Source organism: Danio aesculapii, chromosome 16, assembly GCF_903798145.1.
Source record: "Danio aesculapii chromosome 16, fDanAes4.1, whole genome shotgun sequence".
NCBI lineage: Eukaryota > Metazoa > Chordata > Actinopteri > Cypriniformes > Danionidae > Danio > Danio aesculapii.
Genome location: NC_079450.1, coordinates 5081070 through 5094262, shown reverse-complemented (window position 1 = coordinate 5094262; position 13193 = coordinate 5081070). Strand labels below are relative to the sequence as shown.

Sequence of the window (13193 nt, the reverse complement as noted above, 5' to 3'; positions counted from 1 at the left end):
TACCCACCGCACCACCATGTCGCCCATTTATATTTATAAAATTATTAAAATAAAGAGGCCACTTATAATACCAGTTACTCTAGGATAAGGATTTAAGTATGGATTTAAAAACATGGCAGACTTTTTGGTTCTGTTATGCAAAAAATAAAGTGAAATATACTGAAAAGTTTCCCAGAAAAAAAAACTAAACTAGTTTAACGACAGCCAAATAAAAACTATTAAAATATATGATGATGTCGGCGCCAGTGGTGTAGTGGTTAGTGCGTCGACACATGCAGTCCGGTGCTCGCGGCGACCAGAGTTCGATTCTGCCTCGCGGTCCTATGCCGATCCTTCCCCTCTCTCTGCTCCCCATGCTTTCCTGTCAATAATCTCTACTGTCCTGTCTAATAAAGGTGAACCCCCCCCCCCCCCCCCATATATACATACATATGCATATATATACATATATATACATGATGATAAAAACAACATCTCAATTTCACTGTGAAGCAGCAAATGTTGATTTCTTAACGTTTTCTAAACATACAAATTAAAATATCGCAGCTTCTTTGTTCTGTAATGCAGAAAATAAAGTGAAACATCCTAAAAGGTTTTACAGAAGAAAAAGAATCAAAACTGTAAATGATTCAAATGTCAGAATCAGAATCAGAAAGAGCTTTCTTGCCAGGTATGTTCACACATACGAGGAATTTGTTTTGGTGACAGAGCTTCTACAGTGCAACAGGATTACAGAGACAGGACAAAAAAACAGATAATAAATATATTTTTAAAAAATGCAGCTGTTATGTGCAAATTGGCATGTAAAGTGTGTTGTTAAATAAGTGTATATGTGTATAAAAATGTATAGCAAGTTACAAATTAATTACAAAAACAAAAGTATTTTCAATGATAAACTGAGCTTCTTTCTGTACCTTTTCGCTTCCTATAGGTAACGCTAAAACAGTATAGATGTTCTTCTTCCCATCATACACTGGCTTTCGGTCACCGAAGAGCTGCGGCTTGAAATGCTGGACCATATATTCAACAACCTCCCTGTGGAGAAACACATTTAAGCACACAACTTATTGATTGTTCTCACTTGAGCCAATATAAGATCATTACTGTGTAATGATGACTGCAAAATAAACAGGATTGGTTAGACTTTTAAATCTCTTTTTTTCTTCAGTAATATTGTGAAATTGTAATTATTTAAAAAAATAACTTTTTTGTATGCATATACACTCACCGGCCACTTTATTAGGTACACCTTACTAATATTTGGTTGGATCCCCTTTTGCCTTCAGAATTGCTTTAATCCTTCTTGGCATAGATTCAACAAGATACTGGAAATATTCCTCAGAGATTTTGCTACATATTGACATGAAAGCATCACACAGTTGCTGCAGATTTGTCGGCTGCACATCCATGATGCGAACCTCCCTTTCCACCACATCCCAAAGGTGCTCTATTGGATTGAGATCTGGTGTCTGTGGAGGCCATTTGAGTACAGTGAACTCATTGTCATGTTCAAGAAACCAGTCTGAGATGATTCGTGCTTTATGATGGTGCGTTATCCTTTCTGGAAGTAGCCATCAGAAGATGAGTACACTGTGGTCATAAAGGGATGGACATGGTCAGCAACAATACTCAGGTAGGCTGTGGCATTGACACGATGCTCAATTGGTACTAACGGACCCAAAGTGTGCCAAGAAAATATCCCCCACACCATTACACCACCACCAGCCTGAACTGTTGATACAAGGCAGGATGGATCCATGCTTTCATGTTGTTGATGCCAAATTCTGACCCGACCATCCGAATGTGGCAGCAGAAATGGAGACTCATCAGACCAGGCAACGTTTCTCCAATCTTCTATTGTCCAGTTTTGGTGAGCCTGTGTGAATTGTAGCCTCAGTTTTCTGTTCTTAGCTGACAGGAGTGGCACCCGGTGTGGTCTTCTGCTGCTGTAGCCCATCCGCCTCAAGGTTGGACGTGTTGTGTGTTCAGAAATTCTCTTCTGCAGACCTCGGTTGTAACAAGTGGTTATTTGAGTTACTGTTGCCTTTCTATCAGCTGGAACAAGTCTGGTCATTCTCCTCTGACCTCTGGCATCAACAAGGCATGTGCGTCCACAGAACTGCCACTCACTGGATATTTCCTCTTTTTCAGACCATTCTCTGTAAACCCTAGAGATGGTTGTGCGTGAAAATCCCAGTAGATCAGCAGTTTCTGAAATACTCAGACCAGCCCTTCTGGCACCAACAACCATGCCACGTTCAAAGTCACTTAAATCCCCTTTCTTACCCATTCTGATGCTTGCTTTGAACTGGAGCAGATCGTCTTGACCATGTCTACATGCCTAAATGCATTGAGCTGCTGCCATGTGATTGGCTGATTAGAAATTTGCGTTAACGAGCAGTTGGACAGGTGTACCTAATAAAGTGGCCGGTAAGTGTATACTGTATTAAAGACAAACAGTTTTATGGTGTGATAACAATCATTTTCTTACATAAAACTAAATTAAGGTAAGAAAAATGTGTAACAAACAAACGGGCCAACCTAAGCATCTGATGACTGTAGAAGAGAAAATGTTTTTTGCATCACATTCAGCTTCAGAAAGCGTGTGTTATATACAAGAGTGTGTTAAACTAATGACGTCACTTTCACACTCATCCTCGTGCTTGTACAAAAGCATCAGGAATAAACCAGGCTCAGGCTGTATTTAACAGAGCGGCAGAAGATTTAGTTGAGCTTTTGATACACTGTAAAATAAATCTTTCCGCATTACATTTTCTAGTTGAATCAAATTAACTTTTCTGATCATCTTGTGGCCTCATATTCAAAAAGACTTGAAGCTGTAATTGCTGCCAAAGGTGCATCAACAAAGTATTGAGCAAAGGCTGTGAATACTGATGTACATGTGATTTTTCAGGTTATTATTTTTAATAAATTTGCAGCAATTTCAAAAAATCTTTTTCACGTTGTCATTGTGGGGGATTGTGTGTAGAATTTTAATAATAATAAAATAAATTAATTTCATCCATTTTGGCATAAGACTAACATAAAAAAATTTGGAAAAAGTGAAGCGCTCTCATTACTTTACGGATGCACTGTACTTTTTAGTTTTAGGACACATACGTTTTCTATGGTTATGTCTTCCATCCACACTATCCTGGTGTTTTCGAGCCCTGAAAACGTTTTTTTTTTTAAACGCTGAAGAGGCCATTTTGGTTTTAAAATGCTGCTGCTCCGTCTCAGTGTGGATGAGGGAAAACAGAGACATCTGAAAATGGAGGCGTGACTGCAGACAGTCTGATTGGGGCTTTTTCCTCAATATTAAGCGCACAAACTTCAGTCTTGCACCCTTTCCTTAAATTCAGACTTCGCAAATTTGATATGAAAAACAAACTCCCGAGGACACGTCGGGTAAAAACAGTGCACTGTATAACGCCATTTACATCACCCTGGTTACGTTGTTTCACTTTCTTAACAATAAAATTAAAACATGATATGGGGAACTGCTTATTTTCAGTCTGATATGAACTTAACAGACACTTGAGGCATCATGTAGCTACATATTTATGACCGTCATCTTCACTGTATGCATATTTATAGCAAAATGGAGCCCATAACATTACTGCCTTCTTTCATTTTCTTCGAAAAATATGAAACCTACCCTCTCTTTTGCTGAATATCAGTTTAATAATCAATTATGGCCATTATTAAAGTATAACATACAATAAGTTTATACATTATAGGAAATAAAGGCAAGCAATCAGTCAACAAGCAGAATCAGTGTACGTGGTTACATTACATATGAACTTATCTTTGCGCTCAGCCAAAACACATTATCTGAGAACAAGTAATATATTCAAAAGACCAAAAAGTCGAGACGAGATTAATTAAATATCATATTTAACAACTATAATGAGATGAAATTCAGCGGAAGATGCTTGATGAACAGTCCGACCAGCACTGCTCTCACCTGGGGAGCTGTGCTCAAAGCACCCGCCGACTGCCTGGAGCTCAGACGTGCGCATACACTGCAGCACATGCCACGGTGTATGTGGTCATGTGATGTGTGTTTTCAGCGGTGTAGTGTGGATGGAGATCTTTTCAGAATCGCTAGGTGAAACGCCAGTGCTGACGTGGATTGTTTTCATTCTAAAACGCCGTTTTCCATCTAAAACGTATTAGTGTAAACGGGGCCTTAGGTTTTCTATCAGTTAATAATTAAATTTTACACTGAGTGTTCGTTTTTAGATTACATTTCTATCTGGCTTCACTTAATATCATGCGATACATATTTACTTATCATCCAACTCCAACTGTTTTATTCTGACATATAACATGACCTTCACTTTCATGTTGTGCATCTGAGCTGAAAGCCTGTGTTTACCTGTTGACCCGTCGAGGGCACTTATCAGGCTTGATGTCCACCTCATAGTGAAACACGTCCATTTTGGGGATCTCCACCTCGAAGTAGTTTGCCAGCAGTTTGATGGGTTTGCCGACGGTGCCCATGCCGGGCCTGCGGGGCGCCTGAAACACCTGCTGCAGGGGCGGAGGGTACGGCCCAACGGGCACTGCACAAACACACACACAGAAGGTTAAATAGAGGAGTTCAGGGGGAGATTCAGGGATTAGGAGACTACAGATATGCTGACAGAACACTGTGTATGTGTGTGTGTGTGTGTGTGTGTGTGTGCGCGCAAATGGGACAAAAGCAGACTAAAGGAACAAAGAAGGAGACTGAATGGAGAAGGGGGTGGAAAGGCAACTGGAGGACAAAAATTAGAAAGTAAGGAGGATGGGGGTTAAAGTGCACTTAAAGGGAAAGTTGCATAAAACAGCATAACTCATTATTCTGATTTAGCTGGAGATGCATCGCCATACTGAAATTAAAGTCTGCAGCAACTTCCGGTTCACAAGGACTTTAAATCAGTGGTCACCAACCTTTTTTAGCCCAAGATGAAAGTCAAGATCTAAAAGGCAGGATTGACCCATCAACAACATAAAGCTATGAATAAATAGATTTCCAGCTTTAATTTAACCCATTAAACAATGTAAAAGCACTTGTGCAACCTGCTTTTAAAAAAATTGTATTGAAGCAACCAAAGAAAAACTGTGAAGATATTTGGTGGGGGTGAAAATTTGCGCAAAAAACCCCCAAAAAGGATTGGTAAAATGATTTGTATCAATAAAAGAGTGGCGTGGCTAAAATAGTGTGACTGAAGCCATTAAAGTGACATCATCAGAGAAAGACCACCGCCGTAAACGCAGAAACAGATGCTCAGACTTTGATTGAAGATTACTAAAACAAACTTTTTTTTCCCAGTGGATGAACTTGCACAGATTAATTGTTCACCAGGGGTCTGTTCTTCGCACGTGGATTACTCAGTTAGCTGGATTTGGTTATTGACGATTTGACATGATCCAGGATAGTTTCGTTCTTCAAAACTCCTAGAGTTGTTGTCAAAGCAACAGGTCTGGTAGCTCAAACCTGCTCGGCAGCAGCAGGTTTATTTCATATCAACAGGATTAGATCAGCTCATTTTAAGCAAAGGTAATACTGAAAGTATGTACCGAATGCTGATATTTTCTTACAGTAGTAACCTATAGATTATATACACTTGGGAAAATAGTAAAATAGTTTAAAAAAGGTTTATATATACTTTTATAATAATTAGTAATATTTAATATTAAATAATTAATACTATTTATGTTTATATGCAGTTGAAGTCAGAATTATTAGCACCCCTCTAGAGTTTTTTTTCTCTTTTAAATGTTTCCCAAATTATGTTTAACAGAGCAAGGAAATTTTCACAGTATGTCTGATAATATTTTTTCTTCTGGAGAAAGTCTTATTTGTTTTATTTCAGCTAGAATAAAAGCAGTTTTTAATTTTTTAACACCATTTTAAGGTCGATATGATTAGCCCCTTTAAGCTACATTTTTTCCAGATACTCTACAGAACAAACCATCATTATACAATAACTTGCCTAATTAACCTAACCTGCCTAGTTAACCTAATTAACCTAGTTAAGCCTTTAAATATCACTTTAAGCTGTATAGAAGAGTCTTGAACAATATCTAGTAAAATATTATTTACTGTCATCATGGCAAAGATAAAAAAAATCAGTTATTAGAGATGAGTTATTAAAACTATCATGTTTAGAAATGTGTTGAAATCTTCTCTCCGTTAAACAGAAATTGGGGGAAAAATTAATTCAGGGGGGCTAATAATTCTGACTTCAACTGTATATATAAGTTTTCAAAATATATCCCAAGGGTCTCAAAGAGAACATTTATTCATATTGACTTTTTAGATATAAACCAGTTTAAAGTACCGACTGAGCTTTATAATTTGTGAATGATAATAGACATGCACAATATTCCATTCACAATATAACACATTTTTTGTATGATTGTTTGTTTGTTTTTTAAAGGAATCACAGTTTATGCAGTCATGCACATATTTTGACAGCTAATATGCAGGTGATTTGATGATTTGCAGAAGTTGCAGACACCTTTACCGATATCCAAATGCTGCAAATTTGATGCAAATTTTTTTAATTTGCTAATTAAGAAGCTTGAATAGGCCTAGGCTACTATAGTAAAGAAACTCCGCTCTGAAATGTAAAATTAAATAAATTCCTTAATACTTTTAACAGATGATAAAGCCTGCAGCTCTCAACAAATGCGTAAAGTTATTGCGTATCATATTTAACAAACCGTTTACTGCTAATTTTATGTAATTTTGCACACATGGAGAATTGAATATTAATCAGATGATGTCATCACGCTGCTGTGCCGTCAGTCAATCGTTACATTGCTGATCATGATTTCGAAGATGGATAGATCTGCACACAACACACGCAGCGATCTCAGATCAGCTCATCCAGACATTTTAATCTGATTCACGAACTTGTTTGAAGAACCAAATTAGCCAGAGATCAGTTATCAAGATTAACAGATCCAGGATCTGCCAAATCATATAGATCATATAAGCGCGGTATGAAGAACGGACGCCTGAAGTCTATTAATGTAAATAAACACTGTAACTTTTTTTCACGCAGACTTAAATGCAGCAAGTTGCACTTTGTTGCTTGACAATCATAACCTATGTGATAGTAATTTAGTAGGAACAGTATTGTTGGATTTTAGCTCTGCTTTTGATGTACTGGATCATAAATTATTGCTTGAAAAATTAAAACGTTATGAATCTACTTCTCAAACTGTGCATTGGTTTAAAAGTTATCTGACTAGTAGGAGGCAATGTGTATTTTATAATGGAAGTTATTCGGAAGTAAAAGAGTTGCGATGTGGTGTGCCTCAAGGAAGTTGTTTAGGGCCATTGTTATTTTCTATTTTTACTAATGATCTTCCTTTGGTTTTAAAGCATGCAAGGGCATTTATGTATGCAGATGATACAACATTATATTTACCAGCGGCATCGATAGAAAAATGATCAGCTGATTTAGATGAGGAGTTACAATCAGTGATAAAGTGGGTACAGAAAAATAAGATGGTTTTAAATCTGACAAACCCAGAAGTATTGTGCTTGGATCAAACTTTCAATTTAAATGTAAACCACAAATAAATGTGTCTGTAATGAGTGTGCCTATTGAACAGGTAGAGGAAATTGGGCTTCTTGGAGTTCTTCTTGATGGTAGGTTAAAGTGGTCAAAACAGATTGATAAAATGGTATTAGTTATGGGAAGAGGTTTATCAATTATTAAGAGATGTGTAGAATTTTTACCACAGTACTGCATCTCTCAAATTGTGCAGGCAGTTGTTCTTTCTTATCTAGATTGTTGTCCAGTGGTATGCTCGAGTGCATCAAGTAAAGACTTCGATAAATCCCAGTTAGTCCAGAATAGAGCTGCACGACTCATTTTACACTGCAATAGAAGAGTTAATATTATGAAAATGCATAAAACTTTAGGTTGATTATTGGTGGAGGATAGGGGAATTGTTTCTCTGCTGTGTTTTATAAGAAATATTTCTGTGACAAGAGTTCCAAGTGTATTGTACTGTCAGCTTTTGTATAGTAATGCTAGTCATAATTTTAACACCAGGCAGGCATCAAAAGGACATTTTTTGCTTCCCGTTTTAAAAACTAATGCAAAGCAACAGACTGTAATGTGTAGAGGAATGAAAACATGGAATGAATTGCCATCAGACATTACATGCTTTGTAAGTAAAATGAGGTTTAAAAATCGTTAAGGAAATATTTAATGGCACAATATTAAGTGGATTGTTGATCTGGATGTCATGTATGAATTTTGTATTTCAATGTTTTTATTGGTCTTGTTGTTATGTATTAATGCAATTTTGTGTTGTGTTTGATGGGTTTTTTTATTAAGCAAAGTTCAGAATCAGAATCAGAATCAGTTTTATTGCTATCAAATGTGCTTCACACACACAAGGAATTTGTTTTGGCTACAGAAGCTTCCAGTGTACATAAAGTGACAAGTGACAACACAAAATAAATATGAAAAAAAAAGATAAACATTAAACAGATGCGGTTAGTCAAGAAACCTGGATGTTGAGTTGTATGTACAGATTGTTATAAATAAACAGGTTATAAGGTGCTGTGTACAAGTGCGAATGGAAAAGGTATTGCATTGTATATTGATATAAGGTGCTGTGTACAAGTGCATATGAGAAAGTATTGCACATATTTATTGCACAGTAGGGGAATATTTAACTGTTCATAAGGTAGACGGCCTGAGGAAAGAAACTTTTCCTGTGTCTGGCTGTTTTTGTGCTTGGTGCTCTGAAGCGCCGACCACCTTGTTTTACTTTTATTTTCACAACCATATTTATATTATTTACATATATACACTTTTTTTCTGTCCAACAATGTACGTTAAAGGTGCTGTATGTTCAGTTTTTGACTCTTCTAAAGCATAAAAACACCATACTACGTTTGCGGATATTTCCGATACATGCTCAGTGAACATTCTCGTTTATCTGAAAAAAAACCAATGCTGAAGTCAGATATTCTGCTTTGAAAATGTATGTTATGTGCTTGAATGGCTGTCTTTGTTTTGGTCTCTTTAACCTTTGCCATGACTACAGTACATAATATTTGATGACATATTTTTCAAGACACTAGTTTTCAGCTAGTTACATTTAAAGGCTTAACTAGGTTAATTAGGTTAACTAGGCAGGTTAGGGTTATTAGGCAAGTTATTGTATAATGATGGTTTGTTCTGTAGACTATCAAGAAAAAATGTAGCTTAAAGGAGCTAATAATTTTGACACCCACTAGTAAGACACTAGTATTCAGCTAGTTACATTTAAAGGCTTAACTAGGTTAATTAGAGGCAAGTTAGAGTAATTAGAGTAATCTAATTATTTTAGAAAATCAAAAACTGCTTTTATTCTAGCCGAAATAAAACAATTAAGACTTTCTCCAGAAGAAAAAATATTATCAGACATACTGTGAAAATACTGTTGAGCATTAATTGGGAAATATTTGAAAAAGAAATTAAAAATTCACAGGAGGCGAATAATTCTGACTTTAACTGTATTTAATTATATTACTACAAAAAGACAGTGGTCAGCCAACATTAACAATGTGCACAAGTATTGAAATCTCTACAAGTTCTACACAAGTTCATATCTGCTAATTATTTTGAATTGAATCAGAAAATAAATAAAAAACAGATTCCTAGACTAAGTTGTCTTCCAGCTTGATAACTGTTCACTGAAACACAGAGTGACACTGACAGTGACTCCTGCTGTGATGTTGAGTATTTATACTCACAACTCAATCTAAATATTAACATACAACATTCGTGTACAGTTGAGAAAGCAAAAGAAACAGAGCACTTATTTGTCACTTTGCTAGTAATAGAAGACAGATGTCAACGGTTGTGTGGCTTGGCTTCATCTTCAAAAACAAGAACAGAACACAAAGCCAACGAATGAAACAGACTGTGCAGACTGCATTTAAACCAGTACAAGACATTTAGGATATAACATTTCCACCATGTCATTTTTATCATTTTGAAAATTACATTCAGTATTGGAGTTTTATTTACTGTGTATATTTTAACTGGTTTTAATTTCATATTTTATGTTTTCACTTGAAATAAAATGTTCTATTTTTTATATATTTTTTGCATTATCTCTGTTGCATTTTCACCATTTTGTTAGATTTCTTTAAATTGAAATACATCTACACAGTGGTGGAAAGAGTACTGAAAAGTCATACTTAAGTAAAAGTACCATTACTTGCCTAAAAATGTAGTGCAAGTAGAGTAAAAGTATCTGCTGTAAATATTACTCAAAGTATGAGTAAAAAGTAGACCTTTTAAAAGTACTCAAGAGTAGTGAGTAGTGAGTATTACGCTGTAAAAAGTTGATGGATTAACATCTAATTTGTGGATGTGTGTAAACGTAACATTCTGTAGTGCATCTAGTTATTGCCTAGCAGACACACAACGTCATAAGACGTTAATATTCGGTTAGATTTAGGTTGTGACCAAAATTCAATGTCTGGCCAGTGTCTAAGGACAGCGTTATTTTGATGTTCACTAACGACGTCAAATGACGTTGATATTTGGTTGATTTTAGATTGTGTTAGTAAGTGACCAAAATTCAACATCGAGCCAACATCTTAAACCAACGTCATATTGACATCAAATACTGACATTTATTCATCAGGTATGGCAACCCAAATCCAACGTCTGATAGACGTCATATTGGTAACGTCCACACAACTTCAAGCTGTAAAATCATTAGACGTTGATATTTGGTTGATTTTAGGTTGGGTGTTGGACATTGACATCAGCCTGACGTTGAGTTCTTATATAAACCCGATTTTCATTTCCAAACAAAATGCAACGTCTCAATGACATTGAGGTACAACATCAATCTGACGTCATGTTGACGTCTTGTGCCTGCTGGGTGTTTAAGGCCATTTCAGTCATCATACAGTAAACATCCGTCATCTCCTCATCAGTGACATGCATCTAAATAGTCTCGGGGTCAATGCGTGTAAAGATTTTGGATCTTCTTGGGACACTTTTAATGCTTCCAAACAGTTTTGGGAGTGCCTTGAGGTAGTTCAGTATGATTTGATTTATCTTCTATGTGCGATTTGATTGGACAGGAATCGCAGGACTGATTTTTCTAATCCCCATAGACAAGAACAAATAAAGTAGTGACTGCAGGTTGAAGGAAAGTAGTGGAGTAAAAGTACTGATACCGCACTGAAAATGTACTCAAGGGAAAGTAAAACTACAATTCCTGACCAAAACTACTCATTTCCAGTACTTTGAGTATTCGTAGTTACTTTACACCACTGCATCTACACTGTAAAATATTCATAAATGAGCCGTTTTTCCATTTTTGTGATTCATGTTTTTATTTTTCCCCATTTATTTCTGCTTTTGAATGGCATTATGGGAGCTTGATATTTCTTCCAACAACTTTTAACCTTGAAAAGACGAAAAACCTTGAAAAATGTGATTTTAAATTAGATTAGATTAGATTCAACTTTATTGTCATTACACATGTACAAGTACAAGGCAACGAAATGCAGTTTAGGTCTAACCAGCAGTGCAAAAGCAGCAAGTGCAGGATACAGGTATAAGTTATAAAGTGCAGTTATAGAAAAACTATGGTAATATTTACAGATGGATGTAATATGAACATTATATACAGGTTGTATTAGCTATGAACAGACTTACAATAAATAAATATATGTACAGGATGCTATTAATAGCAGAAGTGTGGAGATAGATAAACATAATTACAAATGTCCATGTGCAGTGGGTATGTACAGTTTAAATAAGTTCAAATAATAAAAAAAATGTTTTATTAACATTTTACAATAGTTTAAATTGATAAATTGTCTGGGTTCATGTTGTACAAAATTTTTGCTATTCATTAAATAATCCTGTGAGATTTTTGTTTGCGCAAGGATTTTTCACACAGAGATCTGATCTCACCATCATCACGAAGAAACACAACAAACGGAGACCAAATCCAGAAGTTTATCCTAGAGCCAAGCAAAATACATTATCTTTCGGATGAGACGTTTAACCTAAGTCCTGATTCTCTGTGGTCATTAAAAATCCCATGGCACTTCTCGTAAAGAGCAGGGGTGTAACCCCGGTGTCCTGGCCAAATTCCCTACATCTGCCCTTACGAGCATCCCCATCAACTAAATTGGCTCTATCACTGTCTCTCCACTTCACCTACAGCTGGTGTGTAGTGCGCCGTTGTCCTGTGGCTGCTGTTGCATCATCCAAGTGAATGCTGCACACTGATGGTGGTGTAGAGAGACCCCCCCTCATGATTGTGAAGAGCTTTGGGTGTATGGCCACACACTATATCAATACACATTACACTACATTCATTGAGAGGGCTAATAATATTGACCTTAAAATTGCTTTAAAAAGTTTTAACTACTGTTATTCCAGCCAAATGAATACAAACAGGACTTTCTCCAAAAGAAAAACGATTTAAGGAATATAGCAGCATTCCTATAATAGGAAAAGCTGTGAAGATTTCCTCATGCCGCAGGCCCGTAGCCAGCCGGGTGAAAGCGGTGGTTCTTTTTTATCAAAAAGTGGACTTTTTTTGCTGTTATTCACCTCATTTTCTATTTAATTATGAGGTATAACCATACTCCATGTAGTGACATTTTAAGCTATATTATTTATATTTTAGCTGGATTAGCTTGTCGGATGGTCAATTTTTGATGTATTGTAAATATTTTCTAAAGATTTAAAATAAAGAAATATGAAAAAAAATAATAATTATATATATATATATTATTTTTTTTTTTTTTTTTTTTTTTTTTTTTAATACAAATTTACTATATCATATACCATTAGGAAAAAAATGTAGCCTTATTATTATTATAACCTTTATTTTACCAGGAAAGACACATTGAGATTAAAAATCTCTTTAACAAGAGCGTCCTGGCCAAGATTAGGCAGCACACATCACACAGGTCTAACAAACAATAAACAATTAACATTTAACATGAATCACACTGACAAACTCCATCGGCCCATCAGCCTGTTGTCATTGCCAACACATTCAGCTCTCCTCAGTCAGAATTTGGCCATTTGAATAAAAACAATTAAAACATAACAATAATGTAGAGTTTCACAATTTTTTCTAGCCTCTCTTGAAAACTGAGAAAATTCACGGATAACAACACCAGCCTAATTACTATTAAA

The 13193-nt window shown here is 35.9% G+C and overlaps 1 protein-coding gene across 1 annotated transcript in view; it reads right to left on the bottom strand.

The window, feature by feature from the left end:
- ago1 (argonaute RISC component 1) overlaps nucleotides 1-13193 on the bottom strand; it is a 74151-nt gene that overhangs the window by 45347 nt on the left and 15611 nt on the right. The window contains exons 2-3 of the mRNA XM_056475658.1: nucleotides 4382-4568; nucleotides 915-1035 (exon numbers count right to left, since the gene is read on the bottom strand). Coding sequence (XP_056331633.1) covers nucleotides 915-1035; nucleotides 4382-4568 — 308 coding nt within the window. The remainder of the gene's footprint in view (nucleotides 1-914; nucleotides 1036-4381; nucleotides 4569-13193) is intronic.